Source organism: Lutra lutra, chromosome 16, assembly GCF_902655055.1.
Source record: "Lutra lutra chromosome 16, mLutLut1.2, whole genome shotgun sequence".
NCBI classification, from domain to species: Eukaryota; Metazoa; Chordata; class Mammalia; order Carnivora; family Mustelidae; genus Lutra; species Lutra lutra.
In genome coordinates this window covers 49,689,408-49,712,572 of record NC_062293.1, presented here as the reverse complement: position 1 = coordinate 49,712,572, position 23,165 = coordinate 49,689,408, and the positions used below count along the sequence as shown (strand labels likewise).

The 23,165-nt window shown below is 60.3% G+C and overlaps 1 protein-coding gene across 1 annotated transcript in view; it reads right to left on the bottom strand.

The window, feature by feature from the left end:
- The window catches only part of MYO15A (myosin XVA), a 49,170-nt gene extending 26,259 nt beyond the window's left edge, over positions 1 to 22,911 (bottom strand). The window contains 32 exon segments of the mRNA XM_047707855.1: positions 354 to 449; positions 939 to 1,069; positions 1,155 to 1,236; positions 1,333 to 1,386; positions 2,047 to 2,131; positions 2,633 to 2,808; positions 3,093 to 3,210; positions 3,488 to 3,612; positions 3,784 to 3,829; positions 3,945 to 4,093; positions 4,900 to 4,977; positions 5,666 to 5,791; positions 6,241 to 6,372; positions 6,799 to 6,894; positions 7,123 to 7,246; positions 7,337 to 7,395; positions 7,852 to 7,965; positions 9,251 to 9,412; positions 9,878 to 9,991; positions 11,108 to 11,171; positions 11,297 to 11,400; positions 11,714 to 11,719; positions 15,062 to 15,152; positions 15,410 to 15,484; positions 15,827 to 15,936; positions 16,513 to 16,576; positions 17,167 to 17,249; positions 19,292 to 20,093; positions 20,095 to 20,137; positions 20,140 to 20,752; positions 20,754 to 20,905; positions 20,955 to 22,911. Coding sequence (XP_047563811.1) covers positions 354 to 449; positions 939 to 1,069; positions 1,155 to 1,236; positions 1,333 to 1,386; positions 2,047 to 2,131; positions 2,633 to 2,808; positions 3,093 to 3,210; positions 3,488 to 3,612; positions 3,784 to 3,829; positions 3,945 to 4,093; positions 4,900 to 4,977; positions 5,666 to 5,791; positions 6,241 to 6,372; positions 6,799 to 6,894; positions 7,123 to 7,246; positions 7,337 to 7,395; positions 7,852 to 7,965; positions 9,251 to 9,412; positions 9,878 to 9,991; positions 11,108 to 11,171; positions 11,297 to 11,400; positions 11,714 to 11,719; positions 15,062 to 15,152; positions 15,410 to 15,484; positions 15,827 to 15,936; positions 16,513 to 16,576; positions 17,167 to 17,249; positions 19,292 to 20,093; positions 20,095 to 20,137; positions 20,140 to 20,752; positions 20,754 to 20,905; positions 20,955 to 22,911 — 6,231 coding nt within the window.
- Positions 22,912 to 23,165: the final 254 nt, after the last annotated feature.

Genomic DNA, 23,165 nt, shown 5'->3' with positions numbered 1-23,165 from the left:
GTCAGACTTCCTGGCCTCTGTGCCCAACCTCTGTCCATGCTAGTCATCACTGATCAGGTGTGCTCTGCCTTCCCCCTCGGACTAGGAAGGCCTCGAGGAGAGGACCCAGATCTATTCTTGGGTCCTCTGGGAAGCTCTTTGCCAGGAAGACGGCTGGGAGAAGAAAGGCTCCCAATCCCCCGAGTGGGATTAGCCCTAGCCCAGAGTGGAGCCCAGATTCCATCCCACACCAGAAGTCTTTCCTCCAAAGAAGAGCCCTGGGCTAAATGGCCTGGGCTAGTGCAGGACCGAGGATGGCAAGACAAGGAGCCTCACAGCCTGAGACTTCAAAGGCGGCCTGGGCGGACCCTTACCAGCTTGAAGACGCTCACGGCTTCCGCGTGGCACTCTGCTGGCACCGGTGTGAGGGGTGTCCTCAGGGGCACTGTCAGCATCCCGAAGGCAGGTTCCTGTGGGCACAGGGCGGGGTGTGGGGACTGAGCTGGGGCTTGTGGGCACATCTGGATCCACTGCTCTGTGCCAGGGAGGGGGACAAGAGCCAGGGAGCTATGGGCTCCTTTCCCCAGGGTGTGGATGGGGCTACTGAGGCCTGAAAGGGAGCAGACCCTGGCCATCAGCAAGCTGGGGGTGAAGACCATCTGAGCGTCCTGGAGAGCTGGAAATGAGACGGGATGATGTCCCGTGGCTCAACCGGTTGTTAGACATCTGAAATAGTTCCAACTGGTGGGCAAACGGCCACTTCCTAAGCCCCCGATGGCCCCCCACTTCCGTCCAGCCCTCCCCCAGAGCCCCCAGACTCCTCATGATCCAGCAACTCAGGGGCTCATACCCCACGCTGCAGGGCACGGCCAGGAGCCTGCCCCAGGCTGATATCAGTGTGAGTTCTCATCTGTCAGTGCCCACTGGCCAGGGCCATGTGGGACCACGCCAGCTTTTACCTTAAAGTGGCATCGGACAAACTTGGCCATGGGGTAGTTGTTGATATCCAGGGGCAGTGTGACACGGGGTTCAGCCTGGAGCCGGGGAGTCCGCACAGGGGCCACCCGGGGCACCTGGGCCACTCTGAGGCCTGTGGAGAGAAGGAGGTCATGGGGCACCAGAGTCCAGTGCCCGCCCACACCCACCCCCCACCCCAGGGTCCAGCACTCACGGACCTGCCACGGCTTGTAAGAGTCCTGCCAGCTCAGCAGGTACCTCCAGGTGTCCCACAGCTACCACCTCCCGCTTGCTCAGCTCCTGGAGGGACAGCCCAGAGTGAGGGGCAGGCCCTCCACAACGCCCGCCAGCCAGCCTCCCTTCTTACCCCTGCTGCCACCCAGCGCCCGCACCCACCTCCAACTCCCGGAGCCGCGCCTCCTCCGCCCGGAGCCTCCGCTCTGCCCTCAGCTGCAGGAGAGCAGATGGTCAAGGCATGGGAATGGTGGGCAGAGGCGACGGCAGGCCCCAGGCCGGGGGCAGCCTGAGCCGGCTCCCAGAGGGTGGCTGGTGCCTCGCAGGCGGCAGAGGGAGGCAAAGATATGGCCGGAGAAACAGGAAGGGAAGAAGAGCGAGAAGCAGAGGCACGAGGCAGAGGGAGTAATACTTGGAAGAAAGGGAAAGACCCATAGGAGGTCCCCGTCTCCATCCCTCCACAAAGCCTTCAGTAGAAGCCAGGTAGTTCTTCAAGGCTTTGGGGACTACATTTGTCCTTTGGGTCGTTGGTTTATATGACAACAGGCCAAGACGGGCATTGAAGTAAAAGGAACACTGTATCTAGGGCAGCTTCGGTCGACAAATTCTGTCATACCCGACGACTGAAGGCCTCGCCGTGAACCTGGTACAGGCCAAATCCTTCACGAGCAAGATCTGACGGAACCCCCTCCACAACCCCAGGGGAAGGCAGGTAAAGTGAGGACGGGCAAGGCCAAGGTCACAGCTAGCGGGTGGCAGAGTGGGCATTGGAACCCAGGACTGTCTGAGGCCAGGAGTCCCCTCCTGGGTGCTAAGTGCCTCCTCCCTCCCGCTGCCGCCTGGTTCCCCGGAGCAGGGGGAGGGGCCGGCCTGCACCTTGAGGTAATGCCGGTGGTTCATGTACGTGTGCACCAGGGACCGGAATTTCACCAGGTTCCTCTTCATCTGCTGATACCGCTGCCTGGAGGGAGTGGGGGGGGGGAGGTGGAAAGAAGTGTGTGGGGGGAGGGAATGGGGCAGGCAGGGGTTGGGATCACAGGGTGGCCAAGGTGCAGAGATGCCCACGCCAGCCCGTCCTGGATATCAGCACCCAGGGTTCACTATGGGAGCCCTGTACGGCTCAGAGAGGGGCAGTGACTTGGCCAAGGTCACGCAGCCAATTAAGTGGCAGGGCCTGGACCACACTGCCAGGAGCAGGCGCACCCCAATGGGTTGTCCTCCCAGGGCTCCTTAAGATGCAGGCTGGGGCTCCTCTTGGCTGGAGAGATCAGGAGGGCCAGGGGCTCGGTGGGCAGGACGGCGCAAGGCAGAGCCATAGTGGGAACATCCTTCTGGCCGAGACCCGGCTCTTACTTGCTACGCCTCCTCGGGGCCAGGGAGCTTCGTTCCCCTGCTCTGACATGGCCCCGCCCAAGCCTCGCCATGGGGCTCTGGGGAGCCTTGCCCTGGGAGGGCCGGGTACCTGGCCAGGTAGCCCCGGGCCCGGCTCTGCAGCAGGACGATCTTGCGGCGCAGCGAGCGGAAGCGCCGGCGGATGAGGAAGCCGCGGAGGCAGCGCTGCAGGGTGAGGGCCGCCACGTGCAGGACGCGCTCCCGCATGCTCTCCAGCAACTGGTGCAGGTGCTCCTTGAGGAACAGCTGCGGAGGGCAGGCGGCCCCGTTAGGGTCTCCCAGGAGACAGCGGGGGGAGGACCAGCCGGGGTGGGTGTGGGGCGGGCTGAGCGCGGAGAGGTGGGAAGATCCGCGACAGGGAACCGGGAGGAGGGACCGGCCCGAGTAACGGTCCCGAGACGGGACCAAGCCCCACGGCGCTGCTCTCTGGGTCAGGAATGTTCGGTCGCGCCGTTTCTCATTCCATCGTCTCCCGCTCTGAAGCCCCTGAACTTGTGGCTTCCAGGGGCTGTGCGTGGAGTGGGGCTCACCTTGCTGACCCCGACGCGGTACATACTCGGCAGGACTGTGCACAGACGGCTCAGCACGGACACGCACATGTCCCCGCTGGCTGGCAGGTTGTGCTTGAGAGCGACGAGACAGCGGTACCTACGGTTCCCGTGGAATAAGACACTTTACTGCCACCTGCTGGAAACTTGTAATAGCTTCAAATTACTCCTAGAACCTACACACACACAGGCGGTGAAACTACGAAAAAAGCGGAAGGATAAATCTGCCCTGTGATAGCTAGCCGATGATGAGCTTGGGTGGTGAACAACCTGAGCAACTGTGCATGGCAGGCTGCGTCCTGCCTGGGTTCTGTACTCCTGGGGCAGCGGGAGAGCTGAAGGATCTGTGGAGCTCAGGAACCACCCTGCTACGGTACCTGTCGATGAACACCTGGAAGGGCAGGCGCACTGGAAAGCCCTCTTTGCGGATTCGCACGGTCTCCAGCACCCCCGAGTAGCGCAGCTGCGCCATCACCACGTCTGGCTCAAAGAGGCCTGGCTCCTGTAAGAACGGCCCAGATAGGGAGTTTGCACACCAGCCCACCCACGTGCCCCAGGCACTAGCAGTTACAAACAGTCCCCACAGTGGGCTGGATGGATGGAGGCCCAGAGAGGCACAGCCACTTGCCCCAGGTCACACGTCACGGGGAAGATGATTTGGCTCTTCACATACCTTCTTGTGGTTGGGCTTCAGGCACCGTACGAACAAGGGGTTACACCTGCGCAGGGGTGGGAGGACAGCCGTGTGAGGTCCCAGAGAAGGGAAGTGTTGACCGTAAGGGTGGTGGTGTGGGTCAGAGGTGAAGCTGAATGCCCACCCCACTGCACGCTCACCTCTCCATCTTTTCTACCAGATCCAGGAGCGACTGTTGGAACTTAGCAGCCACTGTGTGTGCCTTGTGGAGCCGGGTGACGGAGCTGCTCTGGCCCAGGCGCTGAGGGGCAGCCTGTGGGGCGTGGCTGGAGAAGAGGTGTGCCACCACCTGAGCAGGGGTGGGCAGCAGGCCGGGGCAGTGGTCCAGGTGCCGAGAGACAGGGAGACACGGCAGGGTAGGGGCCGAGAGATAGAAACAAGGAAACAGAGGTTGGTGGCGAGGCCGGGGGTGGAGGGGGTGGGGGCAAAAGGAGTTAAAAACAAAACGAACCAAATCTCCAGACCACAGGGATCAGAAAACCACCTCCCTGGGCCCCTGCCCTCTCTGCAAGGCTGCTGTCCTCCTGGACCACACCCCTTTCAAGTCAAGGTGCTCAGCACCTTCCAAGGGACCTGTCCCGTGGTCGGGCTGACTTTTTTCCTTCTGTCTGATTGTGCAGCTGGTCCCACGGTGGCCTTCTACACACATGGCCATGAACTCTGGCAATGACCTCAGCAGGGTGCCCATTTGACAGAGAAGAAGGTGGACACCCAGAGAATGGGGGAGGGTGTCTGGAAACAACAGGGCTATTTGGGAAAACTGCTCAGTGAAGGGACAGGGCAGGGCATGGCTGGGTGGGTAAGGCCGGGGGACAGGCAGGGTGATCCAGTGGGACCAGCCAGGGGCATGGCTCTTCAGGGGTCAGGACCAGCAATGGGAGAAAGTACAGAGCAAGGCAAGACTCTGGGTTAGGGCTGAGATCAGGGTCAGAGCCTGGCTGGACCTGGGGTGTGCTAGAGGCAGGGCCAGCACCTGGGTACCTAGGGGACCTCCCCGTTTCCTGGACCGAGAGAGGGACCTGATGGTGGGCTGGTTGCTCTCGGAGTGGTGGGGGGGCGGTGGGGACAGAGCGGTGGGAGGTGAAGCTTGCTCACCCGTGTCCGGCTCCGCACAAAGAGATCCAGCACGTCCTGGCGCACCTGGTCATGGTTCTTGTCTAGGAACTTGTGCACCTGCAAAGGGGTAACAAGGGGCAGCTTGGGTTAGAGGCCATGCAGCCTGGGGGCAGGGCAGGGGGATAACCTACCCCAGTGTGCATCAGTCTGTCTGCTCCCCTCCTCCTTCCTTCTTCCCTACAGTGGGTCAGGGGCTCTCCGTCCCTGCCCCTCCGGGCCTCTATCTCCCTATCCGTCCTAGAGAATACGGGACCCTTCCCCCTCCTGTGGTCCCCTCTCCTTCTGCTCCCAATACCATTCCCATCTTCCAGGGAGGGGGCACCAGCCATAGCTTCATATAAACAGTCTGGGTCTTGGCCCCATCCTTAGTGGAGGACCCTGTCCTGTATCTGTCCTCCAGATGAGGAAAACGAGGCCTGAATGGAGACAGAAGCTTCAGATCCTGGCCGGAGACACCACCCCCAGGGCAGGAACATGTCTGAGATAACAGAGTGAGCATCCGCGTCGTTACTGGTAACAGCTACTCCTAATCACATTCAGCGCAGGAGATGGGCACTATCATTAGCCCCATTTTCCAGATGTCCCCACATAGGCTCAGAGAGGTAAAGCAGTTTGCCCAAGGTCACACAGCTGAGGATTGGCAGGGGACTAGAACCAGGAGGGAGTGTCTGCAGCCCCTGGTGCGCTTGTGTCTCCAACTGCGGACGGTTTCGCAGCACGCTGTGCAGGCTGTCCTGGGTCTCACCTGATAGGTGACTTTGCCTGCGTAGTGCTTGATGGTGAACTCGGGCAGCGGCATTTTGGGCTTGGAGTAGAGCGGGTTGGCGCCGTGGTGGTAATGGCACTTCTGTAGAAACGTGTGGTCTGTGGCCTGTGGGCAGGCGGGGGTCAGCGGGTGGGCAGGGGAGCCGGGCACCCCGTTCCGGGACTAGTGGCAAATCCTCCAGCCCAAACTGCTTCCGGGTGAGCGCTGGGGAGCAGCAAGTCACAGCTGCCCCCAGCGGCCCCACTGCCCTGACTGGGGAGGCTTAAGCGGAATCCCACCCTGGACTTGCATCTTCCAATCAGAGTCTGAGGTCCAGCCTCAAGGTCACCTCCTTCAGGAAGCCTTCCATAATTTCCCAGGCTGGCACCCTCTTCTGGACACCACAGCCCCCTACCCAGCCTCCGTCCCCCAGGTCGTGAATTGTAGGTTGGGTGCCCTGAGCTCCTGTCCCCCAGGCAAGAGCAGATAAGAAGGCAGGACCCAGGCCTGATGAGGCCATGAGGCTCAGAGACGTTGACCAACCTGACCAGGCTCACACAGCATCCATGGCTCACCTGGGGAAAGCAGCACTGGTCATCGAGGATCCGCAGGATGCCATAGGGCTTCAGCGAGATGAGGTTGATGCATGGCTGGTTGTCAGCAAAGGTGATCTCCCGCCAGTCGATCTGTTCCCGGATGTACTCTTCCTGCAGGCGTCCAGAGCTTGGCCTCCTTGCCCTGTCTGGGCCGCACCCACCCTGCCTCTTAGGCTGGAGCCCCGTGAAAGGGTCTGGCCAGGGGCACCTCTGCTCACACAGGGAGCTCACTCCCCGGGAGGGCAACACGAACCATCTCTGAGCCCCGTTCCACCCTCCCCCGGGACAGCCCTGCAGCGGGGGAGAAGGATCCTCCACAAGGCCAAGAGGGCTTTTGTCGGCTCAGCACCCAGCATCTTCTGTGTCCAGAGCACAGGCCTTCACATGTGCTGGTCCCCGGCCCAGAACACCTTTCCCTCCCCTCCGCCTGACCACTTCCGGTTTGCCCTCTGAGAACCAGTATTGTCCTGCCTGGCCCCAATGAGGCCCACTGGCCCATCAGGAGGGGACACGAGTGCTCAGGGAGGCTCCGCACACCTGCTCCTCCTGGAAGACGATCTTGTTGAAAAGGTACTGAAGGTTCTCATTTGCATAGTTGATGCACAGCTGCTCGAAGCTGTTGAAGCTCAGGTCCTGCCAGGCGGGGGGTGAGGCTGGGCCAGCTCCCTCCTAGGCCAGTAGCCCACGTGTCCCCACCCAGGGCCCCGTTCACTGGCCCCAGCTGCCCAGTGCCCTCCCTGCCTTCCTCGGCCTCAGGCGGGTATGTGAAGGAGGAGAGAGGAGATGGTGGGGGCTGTCAGCAGAGAAGGGAGTGAGAGGTGGCTTAATGTCCTCCGCCCCTCACCCAACGTGCAGCCTTACCTCGAAGCCATAGATATCCAGGATGGCGATGGACAGCGTGTCCTGCCGAGGGGACACCAGGGCATTGACCCGGGCGATGAGCCAGCTGAAGAGCAGTGCGTACAACACCTTGGCAATGGCGTCCCTGGAGCAGAGATGGTGCTGGGACAGGTGGGAAGGTGTGGGGGTGGGGTGCAGGCATCTGGGGGTTAGGCAGGGAGGGGCAAGGCCTCACCTGGCATCCACAGCACTCTCCACGGTCAGTGGGGTGAAGATCTTCTCTCGCATTGTCTCCTGTGGAGGGATGAGGCCCTTGAATGGCAGCGGGCTGGCTGCCGCCTCCAGGAAGCCCCCGGGAGGATTGGGGGGAGCACGTGGAAGAGAGCAGGAATGTTGGTGTGACTGGTCTCAGTCGCACGGCTGGCCAGAGGTGGAATAAGACACCCTCACCCCCACTTCTGCCTGACTATGCTGCGGGTGGGGGCAGGGCCGGGGGTCTAAGGCGGAGACACACGCATAAGGCGACAGACCCAGCGAGATCCGCCTTGGGAAGGGACAAAGGGCCAGTGGTTGTGGGAGCCCCGGGGGAGGTAATGACCCACCCAGGGCTTAGGGGTGGCGCCCTGATGGGGGATGCTTGCATCAGGTCTTGAAGGACGAGAAGGAATAGCATTCGAGGCAGAGGGAACAGTCCATACCATCCAGGTGCTGGCGGGGGGCTCTGACAGCCCTCGGGGGCCCGGGACTCACGGTCACTTTGAAGGTGATGGCCTTCTGCAGGCCCTCAGGGGAGATCTGGAGCAGCTCCGCCACGGCCTGGATCTCCCGGGCGCTCACCACTGAGGCGGTCTCCTGCGCATCCGTCTACATGCCAAACAGCAACGGCAACATGCTTTAAACTACGTAACTTGACTTAAAGTTCATGTAAAAAGCATAAATAAGCTAGAAAAAAAAACAGGAAATTTCTGAGATAGAAGGGGAGTGGAGGAGCACAAGAAGACGGATAGTCAAATGTGTTATGAAGTTACAATAATTAAAGCACTGAGGGGGATTTTAGGGCCATCTGGGTGGCTCAGTAGTTAAGTGTCTGCCTTCAGCTCAAGTCACGATCTCAGGGTCCTGGGATGGAGCCCCACATCAGGCTCCCTGCTCAGTGGGGGGCCTGCTTCTCCCTCTCCCTCTACTACTCACACACACTCTCTCTCTTTCTCAAAAAAATAAATAGAATCTTTAAAAAACAAAATAAAACAGTGGGAAATAGACACACAATACATAAGTTAATAAAGCACGACAGTAAATGAGAAACTAGGCATAAATGTATGTGAGAATTTAGTACATGATAAATTTCTATTTCTTGAATTACAGAATTAGTGTAACTGAGTAACCACATGGAAAAAAAAAAGGAACCAGATTCCTACTTCACGCTTTACTGGGATAAACTCCTGATGAACCAAAGATTAAATGTGAACACACACACACACACACACACCCCATAACACATTTTGAAAAAGTGCTGGGTGAAAGCTGTTACAATTTTTTTTTAAGATTTTGTTTATTTATTTGACAGAGATCACAAGTAGGCAGAGAGGCAGGCAGAGAGAGAGGGGGAAGCAGACCCCCCACTGAGCAGGGAGCCTGATTCGGGGCTCGATCCCAGGACCCCGGGATCATGACCTGAGCCGAAGGCAGAGGCTTATCCCACTGAGCCACCCAGGCGCCCCAGCTGTTACAATTTAGGGAGATAAGTCCCTCTCTAAAAATGATACAAAGTCTAAAATTTATACAAGAAAAGGTTCCTAAATAAAATACCTGAAAATAATTCTAAAAACCTACATGGCAAAAAAACAAACCAAAACAGGACCAACCAACCACCAAAGAAAACGCCAAAACAAAACACCCTGGGTACAAATCAAAATACAAATGAACAAGCCAGAAAATATATTGGCAGTTCCCACCAGGAACCAAGAGTTGGTCTCCTTCTCATATATAAAAAGCTCTCATACATCAATAAGAAAAAGAGGAGCGACCCCAATGGTTGGGGTAGAGGTGGGAGAGAGAACAAATGAAATGTGCATGGTGTGCCCTGAAAGGCTAGTATCCATGGCCCCCAAACCTCTGAGGAGAGGACCTGCAGGCTGTGGGCTCTCACCTCATACTTCTCGAAGTATACATTGCCCAGGTGCAGAATGGATGCCAAGATACGGAAGATGCTGTCCTGGTCCTCACCGCTGAAGCCTAGCACCTCCATGGCGGCCAGAAGCCGGTGGAAGTCGTCAGAGTCACTTTTCCCTGAGATCTCACAGTTCCCGCCCTGGGCAAGGGCAGGGGCCAGGGGTCAGGGACCCTGGGCAGGCACTCTAGCTCTGTCCCACTCCCATGGCCCAGGAGGCAGGCCCTGATCAACTGCTTTATATACGTTTGCTCATCTCGTCCTCACTATAACCCTAAAACGTGGTCTTATGCTGTCCCCATTTCACAGATGAGGAAACTGAGGCACAAAACCGGAAGTGCCGTAACTCCCAGCTGCTTATCTTTGTTTAGGTTGTAGAGAAATGAAGTCAGGTAGGCCTCCTCTACCCCCACTTTGGACCCCAAAGATGCCTATCACCTTGTTGTGAAAAGACACACTTTAAATCCAAAGCTGTGCCCTCCCCCCGCCAATCCCCACCCCCTTCGCTGGCTATCAGGACACCATGAGCTGGTTCTCTCAGCCTGCACAGGGTGATGGGGCAGGGATATCAGGCCTGGGGGCCCTCGGATGCCTGCCAGGGCTCACCTGGTTCAGGTAGTAGTAGGTCTCAGCCTCCTGTAGACTGAAGGCTTGTCGCAGCTGGGCGGGCAGCCCGGCCAGCATCTCGTAAAAGATGTGGTAGTTCCTCTCATTTTTGGCCTGTAGCGGGGATGGGCAGGGGCAGAGAAGGGAGCCACCTACCTAGGTGACCCCCAGACACACATACGAGGCCAGGTGTGCCTGCCCATACAGATACAGGTGAGACCAGGCACCTGTGAGCAGTGAGCCCCCAGCCTGGCTCTGATTGGGGGTGGGTGCAGGGGCAGAGAAGCCCTGGAATGCTGGTAGGAAGGGGGCACTGGTCGGGATTTAATTTTGTTTGGAGGAATGAGACCAAGGTCTCATGTGAACACTGGGCATACCCAGCTACTTGTACTGTGTCCAAGGCCCAGATGTGCACACGCCGGGCCTCATGACGGTTTTCTCAGCCTGGGCGGCTGAGCCCTAACTGCACCCCAGGCCCTCTTATAGGCCCTTGAGACCCAGTGGGGAACAAGGGACACAGAAGCCTTCGATATCCTGGAGCCCACCTGCTAGCTGTGGAGATAGACATCCAGCCAACCGCTAGTGAAAATAAGACATGTCAGATAGAACAGAGTGCTCTGGAGAGAAATAAAGCAGGGAGGGGGTGGGAGTTCTGGGAGAGGGATGGAAAGGGGCTGCATCTTATTTTTTTTTTTAAGATTTTATTTATTTATTTAATGACAGAGATCACAAGTAGGCAGAGAGGCAGGCAGAGAAAGAGGAAGGGAAGCAGGCTTCCTGCCGAACAGAGAGCCCGACGCAGGGCTCAATTCCAGGACCCTGGGATCATGACCCGAGCCAAAGGCAGAGGCTTTAACCCACCGAGCCACCCAGGCGGAGGGGCTGCATCTTAAATGGGGTAGCTTCCCCCAAGCGGGTACCATTTCAGGGGAGACTTGGAGGAGATGGGGGTTGGGTCACGTGAGTGTCTGGTGGGGAGGAGTGCTCAGAGAGAAGAGATTGTAGGTACAAAGGTCCTGAGGCAGGATCATGGGTGGTGTGCTTCGGGGACAAGAAAGTGTCAGTGTGGCTGTAGGGGGTGCGAGAGGAGAGGAGATCACATGCTCACACAGAAACATGTCTTTGTTCATTAATTCAACATTGCCCCAACCCCAACAGGTGCCAGGCTCTGCATATCTGCCTACCCCAGCCCCTCTCAGTGCACAAGGGCCCCGGGAGGTCCTGTCCCACCTGAAACACAATCCTGGATTTCTCGAGCAGGTACTGGGAGGTTATGGCACCAGAAATCATGCCCCTGGAAAGGGGGAGCTCAGTCAGCTTGTGCAGGGTGGTGGCCGGCGTGGGCTCTGAGGGGTTGCACTAGAACATGGGGTGCACCGCAAAATCTTGGGGGGTCCCTCCTGCCACCATCCCACTCACCCTTCCAGAAAGACCTCCACAAACTTCCCGAAGCGGCTGGAGTTGTCGTTCCTGACGGTTTTGGCGTTACCGAAGGACTCCAAGAGGGGTGTTGCCTCCAGGATCTGGACCCCAGAAGATGTGGGAATTGTTCTGGGGGCCCGGAGTAGGGAGTATAGCTAGGGCCACCCCTAGGTTTTCCCAGATACAGACCCGCTGTGTGAGGCGGTGGGCTCCCTGTAGAATCCTTGAGTCTCCCCAGTGTCCCCCAACACCCCTCATGCTGCCAGCCTCCACACTCAGGCCACAGCTACACTCTCCCAGCCCCCGGCCCCTCCCACAGCAGCCCCCAGCCAGGACAGGCCTCTGGATGCCCCTCCCTGCCCATCCTGCCGTCACACACAATGCATGCACACGAATACAGGCACACTCCAGTACCTTTATCTTCAGGAGTGCCCAGGACAGAGAAGGAGGAGAGAGGGACAAGAACAGAAGCAGGTCACCTATAGGACTGAACCCCTCTCCCTCCAGGAAGCCAGGGGCCTTAGAGCATGGAGGGACCACTGACCCCTTTGGGCCCCTGGGCTGGGCAGGGGGGTTGCCAGGTGAGAGCAAACCCAAGAATCTTTGAGACCCCAGCTGTCTAGGCATGGGGCCTGCAGTGTGGTCCCAGGGTATGGGAGTCTGCTGGGTCTACCTGCCAAAAAGCTCTGGGGATGTCCTCTTTACCCCGTCTCCATGGCCATCACCACCTGTCAATCACCTGAGCTCCCAGGGGAGTCTCCTTCCCGATCCTGGCCCTGCTCCCTCCAGGGGTCCTTTGAACACCTGTTAGGTCACTTTTCCCCTCAGGCTTCCACGTCACTCAGGCTCAAAGCCAAGCCTTGCACAGCCAAGCTCCTGGTTGGCTCCATCTCCACTTCTTCCCTCCCTCGTCCTGCAAAGCCCTCCTGACCCAGGCCCACGCCAGCTTCTGGACCAGGGTTCTCTCCCTCTGGAGCCCTCAGCACCGCTGGCAAATCCCCTCACTTCCTTGCATCGTGTCCTCCCCACCCTAGAACGTCAGCCCCCACAGGCAAAAATCTTTGCATGCCATCTCTGGGTCCCCAGCATCTATGCGAGACCAGGAGCATCAGAGGCCCTCAAAAAATATGTGCTGAATGAATGACATGAAGACCAGCGTTTTAGGACTGCAGAGCTGCCCAAGGCAGAGCCAGTGGCACCTACCACGTGCCAGAATTGCAGGATTAGTGGCCCTAATTATATGGCTGCGAACCATCCTGGAGGTAGGTACTGACGCACCCATTTCACAGATCAGGAAACACGTGGAAAGGTGAGGTGTGAGCCAGGGGACTGCAGAGTCCCATGAATGAGATCACAACACCGTGCCAAGCATGTGGGTAACTGTGTACACAGCACTTTCAGACTGAGTCATTTCCTCGGGATGAATTCTTAGGAAAGAAGCAGCTGGAAGGCCTGCTCTTTGCAGAAATGTTACTTGGGGGAAGGCGCCAGTTCTTCCATCTGTTCACGGTCATGGTCCTGTTTAGTCAGGAAATACCATGTCCATCGCACAAAGAAGTAGACCGCAGCCCAGACGAGAGTGTGAGCTGGCCTGGGGTTGTTCAGTGAGTCGGCGTCTGCCTGGATGTTGGCTCACGCTATCTCCTACTCTGGAATCCCCTTGAGGGTGTCTGAGTGGGAGTCAGCCGCTCCTCTGTCCTTAGCACACAGCCAGGGAGTTGGAAGAGGAATGCTGGGCTAAATGGGTGAGCACGCGGTCCTGGGGGGCCCCCTAGCTCAACCCACAGGTGGGGTGACGGCCTGTAGTTTGGGCTGGGTGGCATCCAGCCACCCTCCACCCCTGGGGAATGCCTGTCGCATTCCCAGCCCAGAGGCAGAGACTTTGGCCCAGGCCTTGGCCCACTGAGGCACAGCTGGGCCCAAGGAGGACACGTGGCCCAAACTAGTCCAACAAGAGAGAACCCTGAGACTTTTCCTGGCACGTTAGGAAGTGCAGGTGGCACTGTGGCCGTATCTTGCTGATCAATGGGAGAGAGAATGAATGATGCCCATAGATGGGGATGGAGCCAAAACAAGGAATGCTGTTTAAGACCCTAGATCCAGCCGTACCTGAAACCGACCCTAGGTAAGGACTGTCAGATTATGTGAGCGGGGCCAGCAGCAGCTAGGAAATGAGCCCACAGCATCACAGCTGGCAGGCCCATCCTCATGTCTATGGAAGGCCTGGCACAGAAACCTCCAGATCCAGCCACATCCCACCACTCTCATCGTCCTTCCCAACACCTGCCGAGACAGCTCTCTGCCTTGAACTTCAAATCCCAGCTCCTCCACCCCCACACTTTGGGACTCTGGGTAAGTGCTCTCCCTTCCCAGACCCCAGATTCCCAGTCTGTAAATGGACACAAATGCACCTGCCTCCCAGGGCTGCTGGGCTGTCCTGGTGTGACTCCGTATCACACTGGACATAGGGGTGCTCAAAGAGCATGTTGCCCTGCCCACCTAGACAGTCCTTCCAGAAATCCACACTTAGAGGATTTGAAAGCCCAGCCTGGGGCAAAGGAAGGTTCTGGAGTCTGAGTTGCTGGGCCTTTGCCTCCAGCCTCACCCTCCCTGAGCTCCAGGCTGGTGGCGTATCCACCATCTTCCCACCATCGCTGTAGGGACGCCCAGCAGACTCCCCGGGAGAAAAGACTCCTACCTGTTTTTTCTCCACTGCCCTGCCCATGCAGCTAATGGCAGCTCCACGCTGCCTATGGCTCAGGCCAAATACCTGGAGTTGCCCTTGGACCGATCCCCTCCCTCACACCCCAAATCTGGTCCCTCAGCAAGTCATCGGCTGACCTTTAAACTGCTCCCAGGTCCAGCTGTGCTCACCACCTCCGTCACTACCTCCCTGGTCAAAGCCACTGTCCTCCCTCATCTGGACTCCCCCAGGCCACTTTGCTAACCCCTGGACATACCAGACCTCCTTGCACCCCAGGGCCTTTGCACTTGCCCTTCCCTCCACCTGCTTGCTCTTTCCCCAGATGTCTTTAGGGCCCACTCCCTCGCCTTCTCAGTAGAGCCTTCACTGACCACCATGCTTCAAATTATAAGCCCCCAAACTCCCCCAACCTCCTCTATTGTTTTGCTGTTTTATTTTTTTTTTTTTTTGTCCACAACTTCCCACCCCTTCACATAGATGTAATTTCCTTGTGTATCTCTTTCCTTCTGTTTCCTCTACTGTAGCAAAATTCCCATGAGTGTGGGAACATTTGTTCGCATTGCTGCTGCCTGCTTCCTCATCTCCTAGCCCAGGCCTGGCACACAGTATGTCCTCGGGAAAGTTTTTCTGAGGGCCTAACACTCTCAGGTTTGGAGGACCTAGCACGCTCCACAATGCTCTGAGCCTGCATCTCCCAGATTCCATGTCCTCAGTGCCCCAGCATCTTCTGCAGCCCACCCCCATGCCTAGGACTGTCCTGTCTCTTACACCACCAGGAAGATGAGGCCAGGCAGGAGAAATGGGGCTTCTGCTCTGGCCAGGCCCGGCAGGGCAGAAACCAGAGCCGCTCTGGAGCACGGGCAGAAGGGACTCCCCTGCAGCCATGCCTTGGATGGGGAGGGTGATGGCAGAAAAAGCCAGAGTCCTAGAAGCCCTCCCAGTGCAACCCTGGCCTCAGCCTCCCCATCCTCCAAGTGGGGCCTAGGAGCCTGTCCCAGGGGAGCACTAAGCTCGGGAGTCCTGGGGACTCAGGCAGATCACGCAACAGACAGACTCACCTGCTGCGTGATGCCTCGTTTCTGGTTCACAGCAGCCAGGTAGCGCAGGATCAACTTGGTGGACTCGGTTTTCCCAGAACCACTCTCTCCACTGACCGGGCAAAGGAGCCGAGTGAGCATCCACAAGGTCACAGACTCTTCTGGGCTCCCCCTACCCGTACCCTTCTTTGACCTCCTATGACATAAGAGGACGTGGGCGGGCCGGCCCAGCCCAGAGATGCCAAGTGATTTACCCCAGCTCCCACAGCGGGTCTGGCCTGATGCAGACCTGTCATCTGAGATTCCTCCCGTATGTTCCCCCATCCTCCACCCTGCCCCACAGACACAAAGGTCCCCAGCCGGACCCACCTGATGATTATGCACTGGTTCTGTTTGGCATCAAGCATTTTGGCGAAAGCAAGATTTGCAACTGCAAAGAGGTGCCTGGAGAGACAGGCCACAGGTATCACTGGGACAGGACCTTGCCTCTCAAACCCCTCGGGAGTCAGCTGGAGAGCATCTCTGTCTACCCAAGCAGCCAGTTCTGCTCTACCCTTCATCCTGGGGAAATGCTCCCTGCGCCCATTCTGGTCGGAGCCACAGAGGCCTCTGACCTAGAGAGGAGCATGGCCAGACTGGGGGAGAGACCATTGGGCCAAACAGGTAAGCTGGCCCTATGCATGGCTTGGGCGCAGGCAGGGACTTGCCGAGCTCAGGCAGAGCGACCCAGGAGACCCCAGGACAGCACCCCCCACCCCCCGCCGCCCCAGCCCCAGAGACACTTACGGGGGATTTTCTCCCAGGCCCCGCCCGCTGTACTGCTGCACGTGCTCAGGCCCATAGATTCCAAACATTCGGTATGGGTTCACAGACACCAGGATGCTGCCGATGTAGGTCTGCTGGGCAGACGGTGGCCTTAATGCTATGCCTCCTCATAGACTTCCTCCCCTGCTTCCAGTAGCCTGTTTCTACGGAGCCAGGTGTCTCTGCCACCTAGCCTCCGTGTTCACACCTGGGACCCTCTGACAGCTCGATGGGTCCTCTACTCTGGCTGAAGGATTTCAGACTCTGTACCAGGCTGAGGCTCGGAGAAGGCTCAAGTAAGCAAAACCCCACAGCCACGAAATCTGCAAAGGTGGCCATGTCAGCGGTTGTGTACTCCATTTATGCATAGTCAGGACTAGGCTCCAGAAACTTCTCCCTCAAGGTGAGGTCAAACCTCTCCTGCTTGGAGTGGGGAGGGAGTCAGGAGCCCAGGGTATTCTGAGGTGGCCAGAGCCCTTGTGGGTGACATCCACCATCTAGAACCCCAGACTCTAGCATGTTATACTCAAATGGTAGAAAGCCCGCATTTCAAACCAGAGGCCTCACATTGGGAGCTCAGCAGGAGAAATCTGTTCTGCCCACTGTGGTCCCAAAAGGCAGCCGCCTTTGTGCTCTGAGCCCAGGAAAGGGCCAGCCCTGGGACTTACATAAATGAGGTTCCGTTCAAATCTTGTCTTGAGATTGGACAGCACGGTGGTCTCCTGGAGGTCTCTGGGAGGGCACAAAGAGGAGACATCAGGGCCCACCTTCCCCCTCACGGCAGGGCCTTGGTCAGAAAGGCTTGAGCTTGAGTCCCATCTCTGACACCAACTCAGTGTGAGGCCTTGGGCAAGGTCCTTAACTTCTCCGTGCCTTGGTTTCTCCATGTCTATACTAATCACTGTCTCTACCTCCCTGGGTAAGGGGATCCTCTGGGGAAGCAGACGTGAGGGCTGAGTCATTGCCACCAGATAATGACACCAACCCTACCATTTTGGGCCCCTCCGAGGTGCCAGCACCCTCACAGTAACAGCCACCCACTCCCATCTTGCAGATGAGAAGCTGAGGCACAGAAAGGCAAAGCGATCTGCCCAAGGTCTCCCAGCCAGGAGGTAGTGGGCCTGGGATTTGAACTCAGGCCTGCGTGACTCACAGCTCTGACAAGCACACACTGGCTTTGTGATGCCACATGACCCCACTTCACAGGTGAGGACGTGGAGGCTCTGGAAACATTCCAGGAGGTGAGAGGCCCCCTTCGCAGGAGGAGGCGCCCTGGCCCATGGTGACCCCTTGCCACCCCTCCACCCCCACACTCCACTCACTCCAGCTGCGTCATGTCCTCCACGCCGTCGTCCCGGCACTGCTCACAGAACCTTGTGGGGGGCAGGCTGCGGATGGAGTGCATCTGTCAGAGAGAGTCTGGGGTCAGCCCAGACGGAGGGCACCTGTGCATGGCCACCGGTCCTGCACACCCCTGGAACCTGGTCCTGCTGGGGAGGAGAGAAGCCCAAGGCCAAAGCCAGACTGGGTCCTGGGGCCTCCCTGCTGTGGAATACTGTGGCCCATGGAGGCTGCCTGCAACTCAGGGACACAGGCCTGCCCTGTGCCCATGTGTCCCCTGTGGCAGGTGCTCCCGTGTCCTTGACCTGGGGCTGAGCACACGCACATACTGTTCCCTCTGACTGCTTGGAAGTCCTCCCAACCTCATGCTGTCCCAGCGACAACATCCTGGCCCTGGGTGGACCCCGCATCTTTGCTTATGTGACCATCTAATGAACGTCCACATGCTGGTGGAGGGCGGACACTGAGACTGTGCCCCTCAGCACCACACCTCTGCTTCCAGCCCAGGGCAAACACGTACACCCCTGCGCTCAGACCCATATGCAAAGGCATTCATAGCTCATGCAACTCTCACCCACACCCGTGGTCTTACAACATGCCTGTGGACACACACGTGGGCCTAGCCTGCCTGGCTAAGAGACACACACTCTCAGGGTCCGTCTGACCCATTCTCAAGTGCATGGAGGGCTGGGGCTCTCTCGATCACAGCTGGCGGGGATCTTAAGACAAAGGTCCTGTGCACCGCCTCCCCCCCCGCCCCTCCGTGGGCTGTGGGATCTCCACCATGCCCATATGTGTGCACACTCATGACACCAAGGATGCCACGTTTGCTCAGAGCCTGGCTGCAATACACCTAAGAACGTGTCCCAGACCCAGAGGCCTGCCTGTGACCCACACGACTGTGAGAACATGTGTGCATCCCGCCCTCCCAGCCTCCCTGCACCCTCCTCTGAGCAGGCAAGGGAAGGGGACACCAGGAGGGAGCCCTGCGTGCTGCAGGCCTGTCACCAGGCTGTTAAGTAGGACACAGAGAGTATCACCCTGCAGGCCCTGGCCTCCCTCCCACCCGTCTGGCCATGTGCACCAGTGGCCACAAACCCTGAATAATTCAGCCACTCACGTATTCCAGGGTGAGGAGGGCCCAGGCATCCTTGCCCCTCACCCTTGGGCGCCCTGCGCCCCGCTCCCACAATGCTGCGGCCCACACGGCACGGGGCACCCGGCGCCGGGGCCAGGGCCCCCCCAGCAGCCAGGCTGCCCCAGTCGCCATTGCTGGGCCAGCTGGCCACCCGCTCCCCGGGGCACTGTGTGCAGAGCCTGAGAAACACTGGCCGCCCTGCGTGCCCCGCCCACCCGAGGCGTCCCGGGGGAGTCTCCGGTGACCACCCCCCTCCACTGAGGGCCACCCAGCATCAGGCTCGCGTTCCGCCATGCGCGTGGTAGCCAGGCATGAGCTTGGCACCCTTCAGACAAGCCACCTGCCTTGCACCCCACGGGGGTCCCAGGCAGACTCCTGGGCTGGTCCTTCATCCACTGTGTGGCCTTCTGGGCCTCAGTTTCCTCCCATACCATGAGGACATGGGAAGTTGGATCCTGAGCCTCTCACCCTTGGATAGTTCAGAATTCTGCAGCCCAAGGAACTCACCTTAAGCAGGAAGTCGAAAGAGGAAGACTCCAGGCTGGGGGAGGGTCAGGAGGTGGCAACAGAAACAGTGTGAACATGGATGTGAGGATGGGACAGGGGGGACAGGCATGTCCTGAAGTTCTGTACTCAGATAAGATCTCTGAGGGGCTGCTGGGGGCAGACGTGCCATCCAGACTGGCCCAGGACAGGGCTGCCCAGAGCGCAGGCTGGGACAAGATCCCTTCCCCTAAAATGGACTGGGAGGAGTTTCCAGAGTCTCTGTATTGTGCCCACCTGTGCTGGGCATCCTTCATGTTCGATCTTCCAAAAGCTCTGGAAGGCCAAATGCTGTTCTCCTCAGGTTACAGATGGGAAAACTGAAGCCCAAGCAGGCAGCAGCTCACCAGGATCGTGAGGCTGTCTCCTGTCTTGTTTCCCAGGACAGAACCCCCAAACCCTCCCTCTGACCTATGCCTTCATACCTTGTTCCACCAGCTTTTGGGGCCAACTTCTTCCCAGGGGCCCCCATGGGGCAGGCAGTTGGCTCCAGGGCCCAGGCGGCCGGACTGGGGGCTGGTGAGCACTTGTGGCCAGGGTCGATGGGCCTCCACCGGCAGCCAGAAACAGGACCAGAGCAAACTCCAGGCTCTTGGCTTGGGGCGGGACTCTGGGTCCTGGGTCACCTGGACAGTGGGCTGCAGGGCGGCAGGACGAACTCGCTGGAAAGCACTGAGTTTTTGTACCTGGGGCATGACCACTGCAAAGCGCCCAGGGCCTGCCTGGCGCCGCTCACCCGCCTTAGGCAGGGGTGCTGGAGCCCCAGAGGGTGCCAAGGGGGCTGGGGCGCTGGGCAGTGTCCCCCAGCGGCGCCATGGTGGTCCCGTGGCTCTCATCTTATCACATGTGGCCAGCGGGTGGGAGAGGCTGAGCCTTAGTGCCTTCCGCTCTGGCAGGGAATCCTTGGGGGCTGGAGGGCTGGAGGGCTCAGGCTCTGCTGGTGGCCGAGGCTCCCCCAGAGCGGCCTCTTCTTCTGGCTTCTCAGGGATCGGGCTGGCTGACTTTAGCAACTGTCCAGGCCCTGGGTCATGGTGTCTACCCAGGAAGACATTGGTCATGTCCGAGTCTGGGTTCCTCAGGCTGGGAAGCAGGGGCCGCACAGGGCCCACGTGCTGGAGGAAGGGGTTTTCATGGCACGGGGGGGTGGCCTGGAAAAACCCGCGGCGGCTGCCTGCACCTCCTGGCCAGGGTGAGGGTGGGTGCTGGGCGGGAGGCATGCCAAGTCCCAGCTAGGGCCAGCGGGGGCACTGTCCAGGGTGTCTCTGAGTCTCAGACTCCCGCTGGCTCTCCCAGCGCTCAGGGGCAGCTGCGGCCACCGGCCAGGGGCCAGCACTAGGAGGCCCGGGAAAGGGCTGGCGCACCCGCGGCTTCACCGCTCTGGTTGGGGGCTCACTGAGCCGGCGCCACGTGTGCGGCAGGCGCGAGGGCAGGTTGAGGGACCGGCATCGCGAGCTGTGGCCCAACAGAGGGGGCGGCGAAGGCGGCCTCGGGGAGCCCAGCACCGGCGAGCAGGGTGGCCCCAGGCGCCCAGAGCCACGGCGCAGGGACATGGGCTCCCGAAGTGAGCGGGGCCGGCGGGGTGGGGGCGAGAAGGGAGTCTGGAAGGGCCGAGCGTGGAGGGATGGCTGAGGGGACAGGCCCCCCACGGGCGAGCGGTAGCCCAGGCCCGACAGGCTCCTCAGCGAGGGCTGGGGAGAGGGCAGCGGGGTCCAGGGAAGGCCGAAGGCCGCCGGTAGCCGGCGGGAGCCTCTGAAGGAGGGCCGGGGGCGCGGGTATGCCAGCGGGTCGGGGGGCCCCTCCAGGCTCGCGGAAGGGGGCTCCATGAAGGCCCACCAGCCGGCGGGCGGCGTGAGGGGCACGTGAGCCGGGGCGACCCAGGGCGGTGGGGTGGCGGCGGAGGGAGCCGTAGGGCGACACCGGCCGGGGCAGGCCGGCGAGGGCCGGGGCCAGGGCTGGCGGAGCCGCGGGGCGGGGGCTGGGGGGCCGCCTGGCTGAGGGCGGGGAGAGGCGCGCGCTCCAGTGCGAGGGTGGCCGGGGCGGGGCGCGGGCGGGGGGCGCGGGCGCGGGCGGGGGCGCGGGCGGGGGGCGCGGGCGGGGGCGCGGGCGGCCGGCGGGAGTTGTTGTTGTTGCGGGCCCGCGCCTCGGCCCTCCGCAGCACGATGGGCGTGCTGGGCCGCTCCGCGTCCATGCCCGCCAGCTTGTAGCCGAAGCGCTTGTAGGCCGCCTCCCGCACCGCCGGGCCGCCTGGCCGCGCCTTCTGGCTGCTCCTGAGCCGCGGGATGGGCTTTTTTTCCGACAGCGTCTTTTTGAGGAACCTCGCCAGCGAGGTGGCCGGGCGGGGCGGGGAGCAGCCAAACTCGGGGCCGAAGCCCAGGCCCCGGTGGGCGCCGAAGGCGGAGAGGGCGCGCTGGAGGTTGCGCTGGCGCGGCGTCAGGAAGCCCCAGAAGGGGTGGGCGTAGGGCACCCGGGACACCGGGGGTATCTCCTCCTCATCCTCATCTTCGTCCTCATCCCCCAAGGGCAGGGGGATGTCCAGGGACGGGGGCAGGGACACGTCCAGCTTCTCCTTCCCGAACAGCTTCACCTGGGGCCGCGGGAAGAGGCGGAACCGGCGGATGAGGGACAGCTTGGACCTGGCGGGCTTGTCCATGCCTTGCTGCTCGAAGAAGGCCGCGCTGGGCAGGCGGAAGGAGGTGCTCTGCCGCTCGCCGCCCGCCTCCTCCGGCTCCTCCAGCTCCGCGATGTCATCCATGGGGTGGGCGTATGGGTTGTGGGGCGACAGGATGGGCGGCGGTGCCCACGGATAGGCGAAGGCCGGCTCCTCTGGATAAAGATAGGGCGCTTCCGGAGGGTAGAGAGCCTGGTTCGCGCCACCATAGATGCCTTCGGCATAGGGGGTGCCATAGGGCCCCCTGTAGGGATCAAAATAGGGTACATCGTACGGGAGGTCGTACGGGAGGTTGTAGGGCAGGTATGGCGCCTCATAAGGGGCGTAGGGATCCATGTAGTAGCCGTGCGGGTACGGCTCGCCTTGGTACCCATCATAGTAGCTGTAGGGGGACGCGTAGACCCCCGGGGGCGCATATGGGGGCTCGTAATCCTCGTAGCCGTAACCGTAGGGGTAGGTGGGGTAGTAGGGGCCGCCGTAATAGTCCGGGTGGTAGTAGTCGTAGGGGTCCTCGGGCGGGTACCCGTGGGGGTGGTCTCCATAGGGCGGCCAGGCCGGGTTGTAGGGGCCGTAGGGGCCGTAGCCGCCATAGCCCAGGTAAGGCTCCTCCTCCTCGTACTGGTAGAGTGACTGCCGGTCGTAGTAGTCGTCACCCTCGCGGTGGTAGTCGTAATACTCGCCCAGGTCCTGGAAGCCCTCGAGCCCGTACAGCGACCTGCGGGAGCCCGAGGGCCGGAATGGGGCCTCGTCCTCGAAGGGCAGGAAGCCCACTGGCTCGCCGGACGCGTAGATGCTGCGGCTGCGGGGGAACCTTCGGAGGCGGCCTCCCTGCCTCAGGATCTCGGCGCCCGACGGGAAGGGCAGCTTGCGGGAGCCCACACGGGAGTCCGAGCGGTTGAGCCAGGCGTCCAGCGTGGCCTGCTCGCTGCCGGACTCCTCGGCCTTCTTGATGAGGAACTTCTTGGTGAGCCAGTTGATGGCCGTGGACGCCTTGCTGAGTGAGCGGGCGCGCGGCCGCAGGCGGCCGTAGCCGCGCCGGCCCGGGAAGCGGATGACCATGAAGGATGGCTTCTTGCCCTTCATCGCCCGCTTCTTCTTACCCATGCGCATCTGTGTCATGAGCTTCGACGTGGACTTGAGCACTGTGCGCGCCTTCTTCTTGCGTTTGGTCTTCTGCGGGCCGGTGTGCAGGCCCCAGAAGAAGGCCGACGCGCTCCGGAACTGGCCCTTCTTGGAGATCTTGGGCGTGCGGTCGCGGAAGCCCATGAACAGCCGCGACGTCCCCTTCAGGCTCCGTTTGGGCTTCTCGGGCTCCGGGGCCTTCTTCCCCTTTTTCCCTTTCTTAGCTTTCTTCTCATCCTCCTCCTCCTTTGCCATGATGGCTGCCGGCTCCCCACCGGGCTGCGCCCCGTGTCATGCGCTCGGGGACTTGGAGCCAAAGGGACACGCTGTGTCTCCTGCCCGCCACTGGATACGCGGCCTCCTCGGGCTGGGAGCAGCCGGCACTGGCCCGGGTGGCCCTGGAAGGGACAGCCAAGCTGCTTCTGGCTGTGACCAGATTCCGGGAGGGCGGATCCATAATTCATCTCCTCCAGAGCCGCCTTGGGTTTCACCCCAGCTGCGGTGGAAAG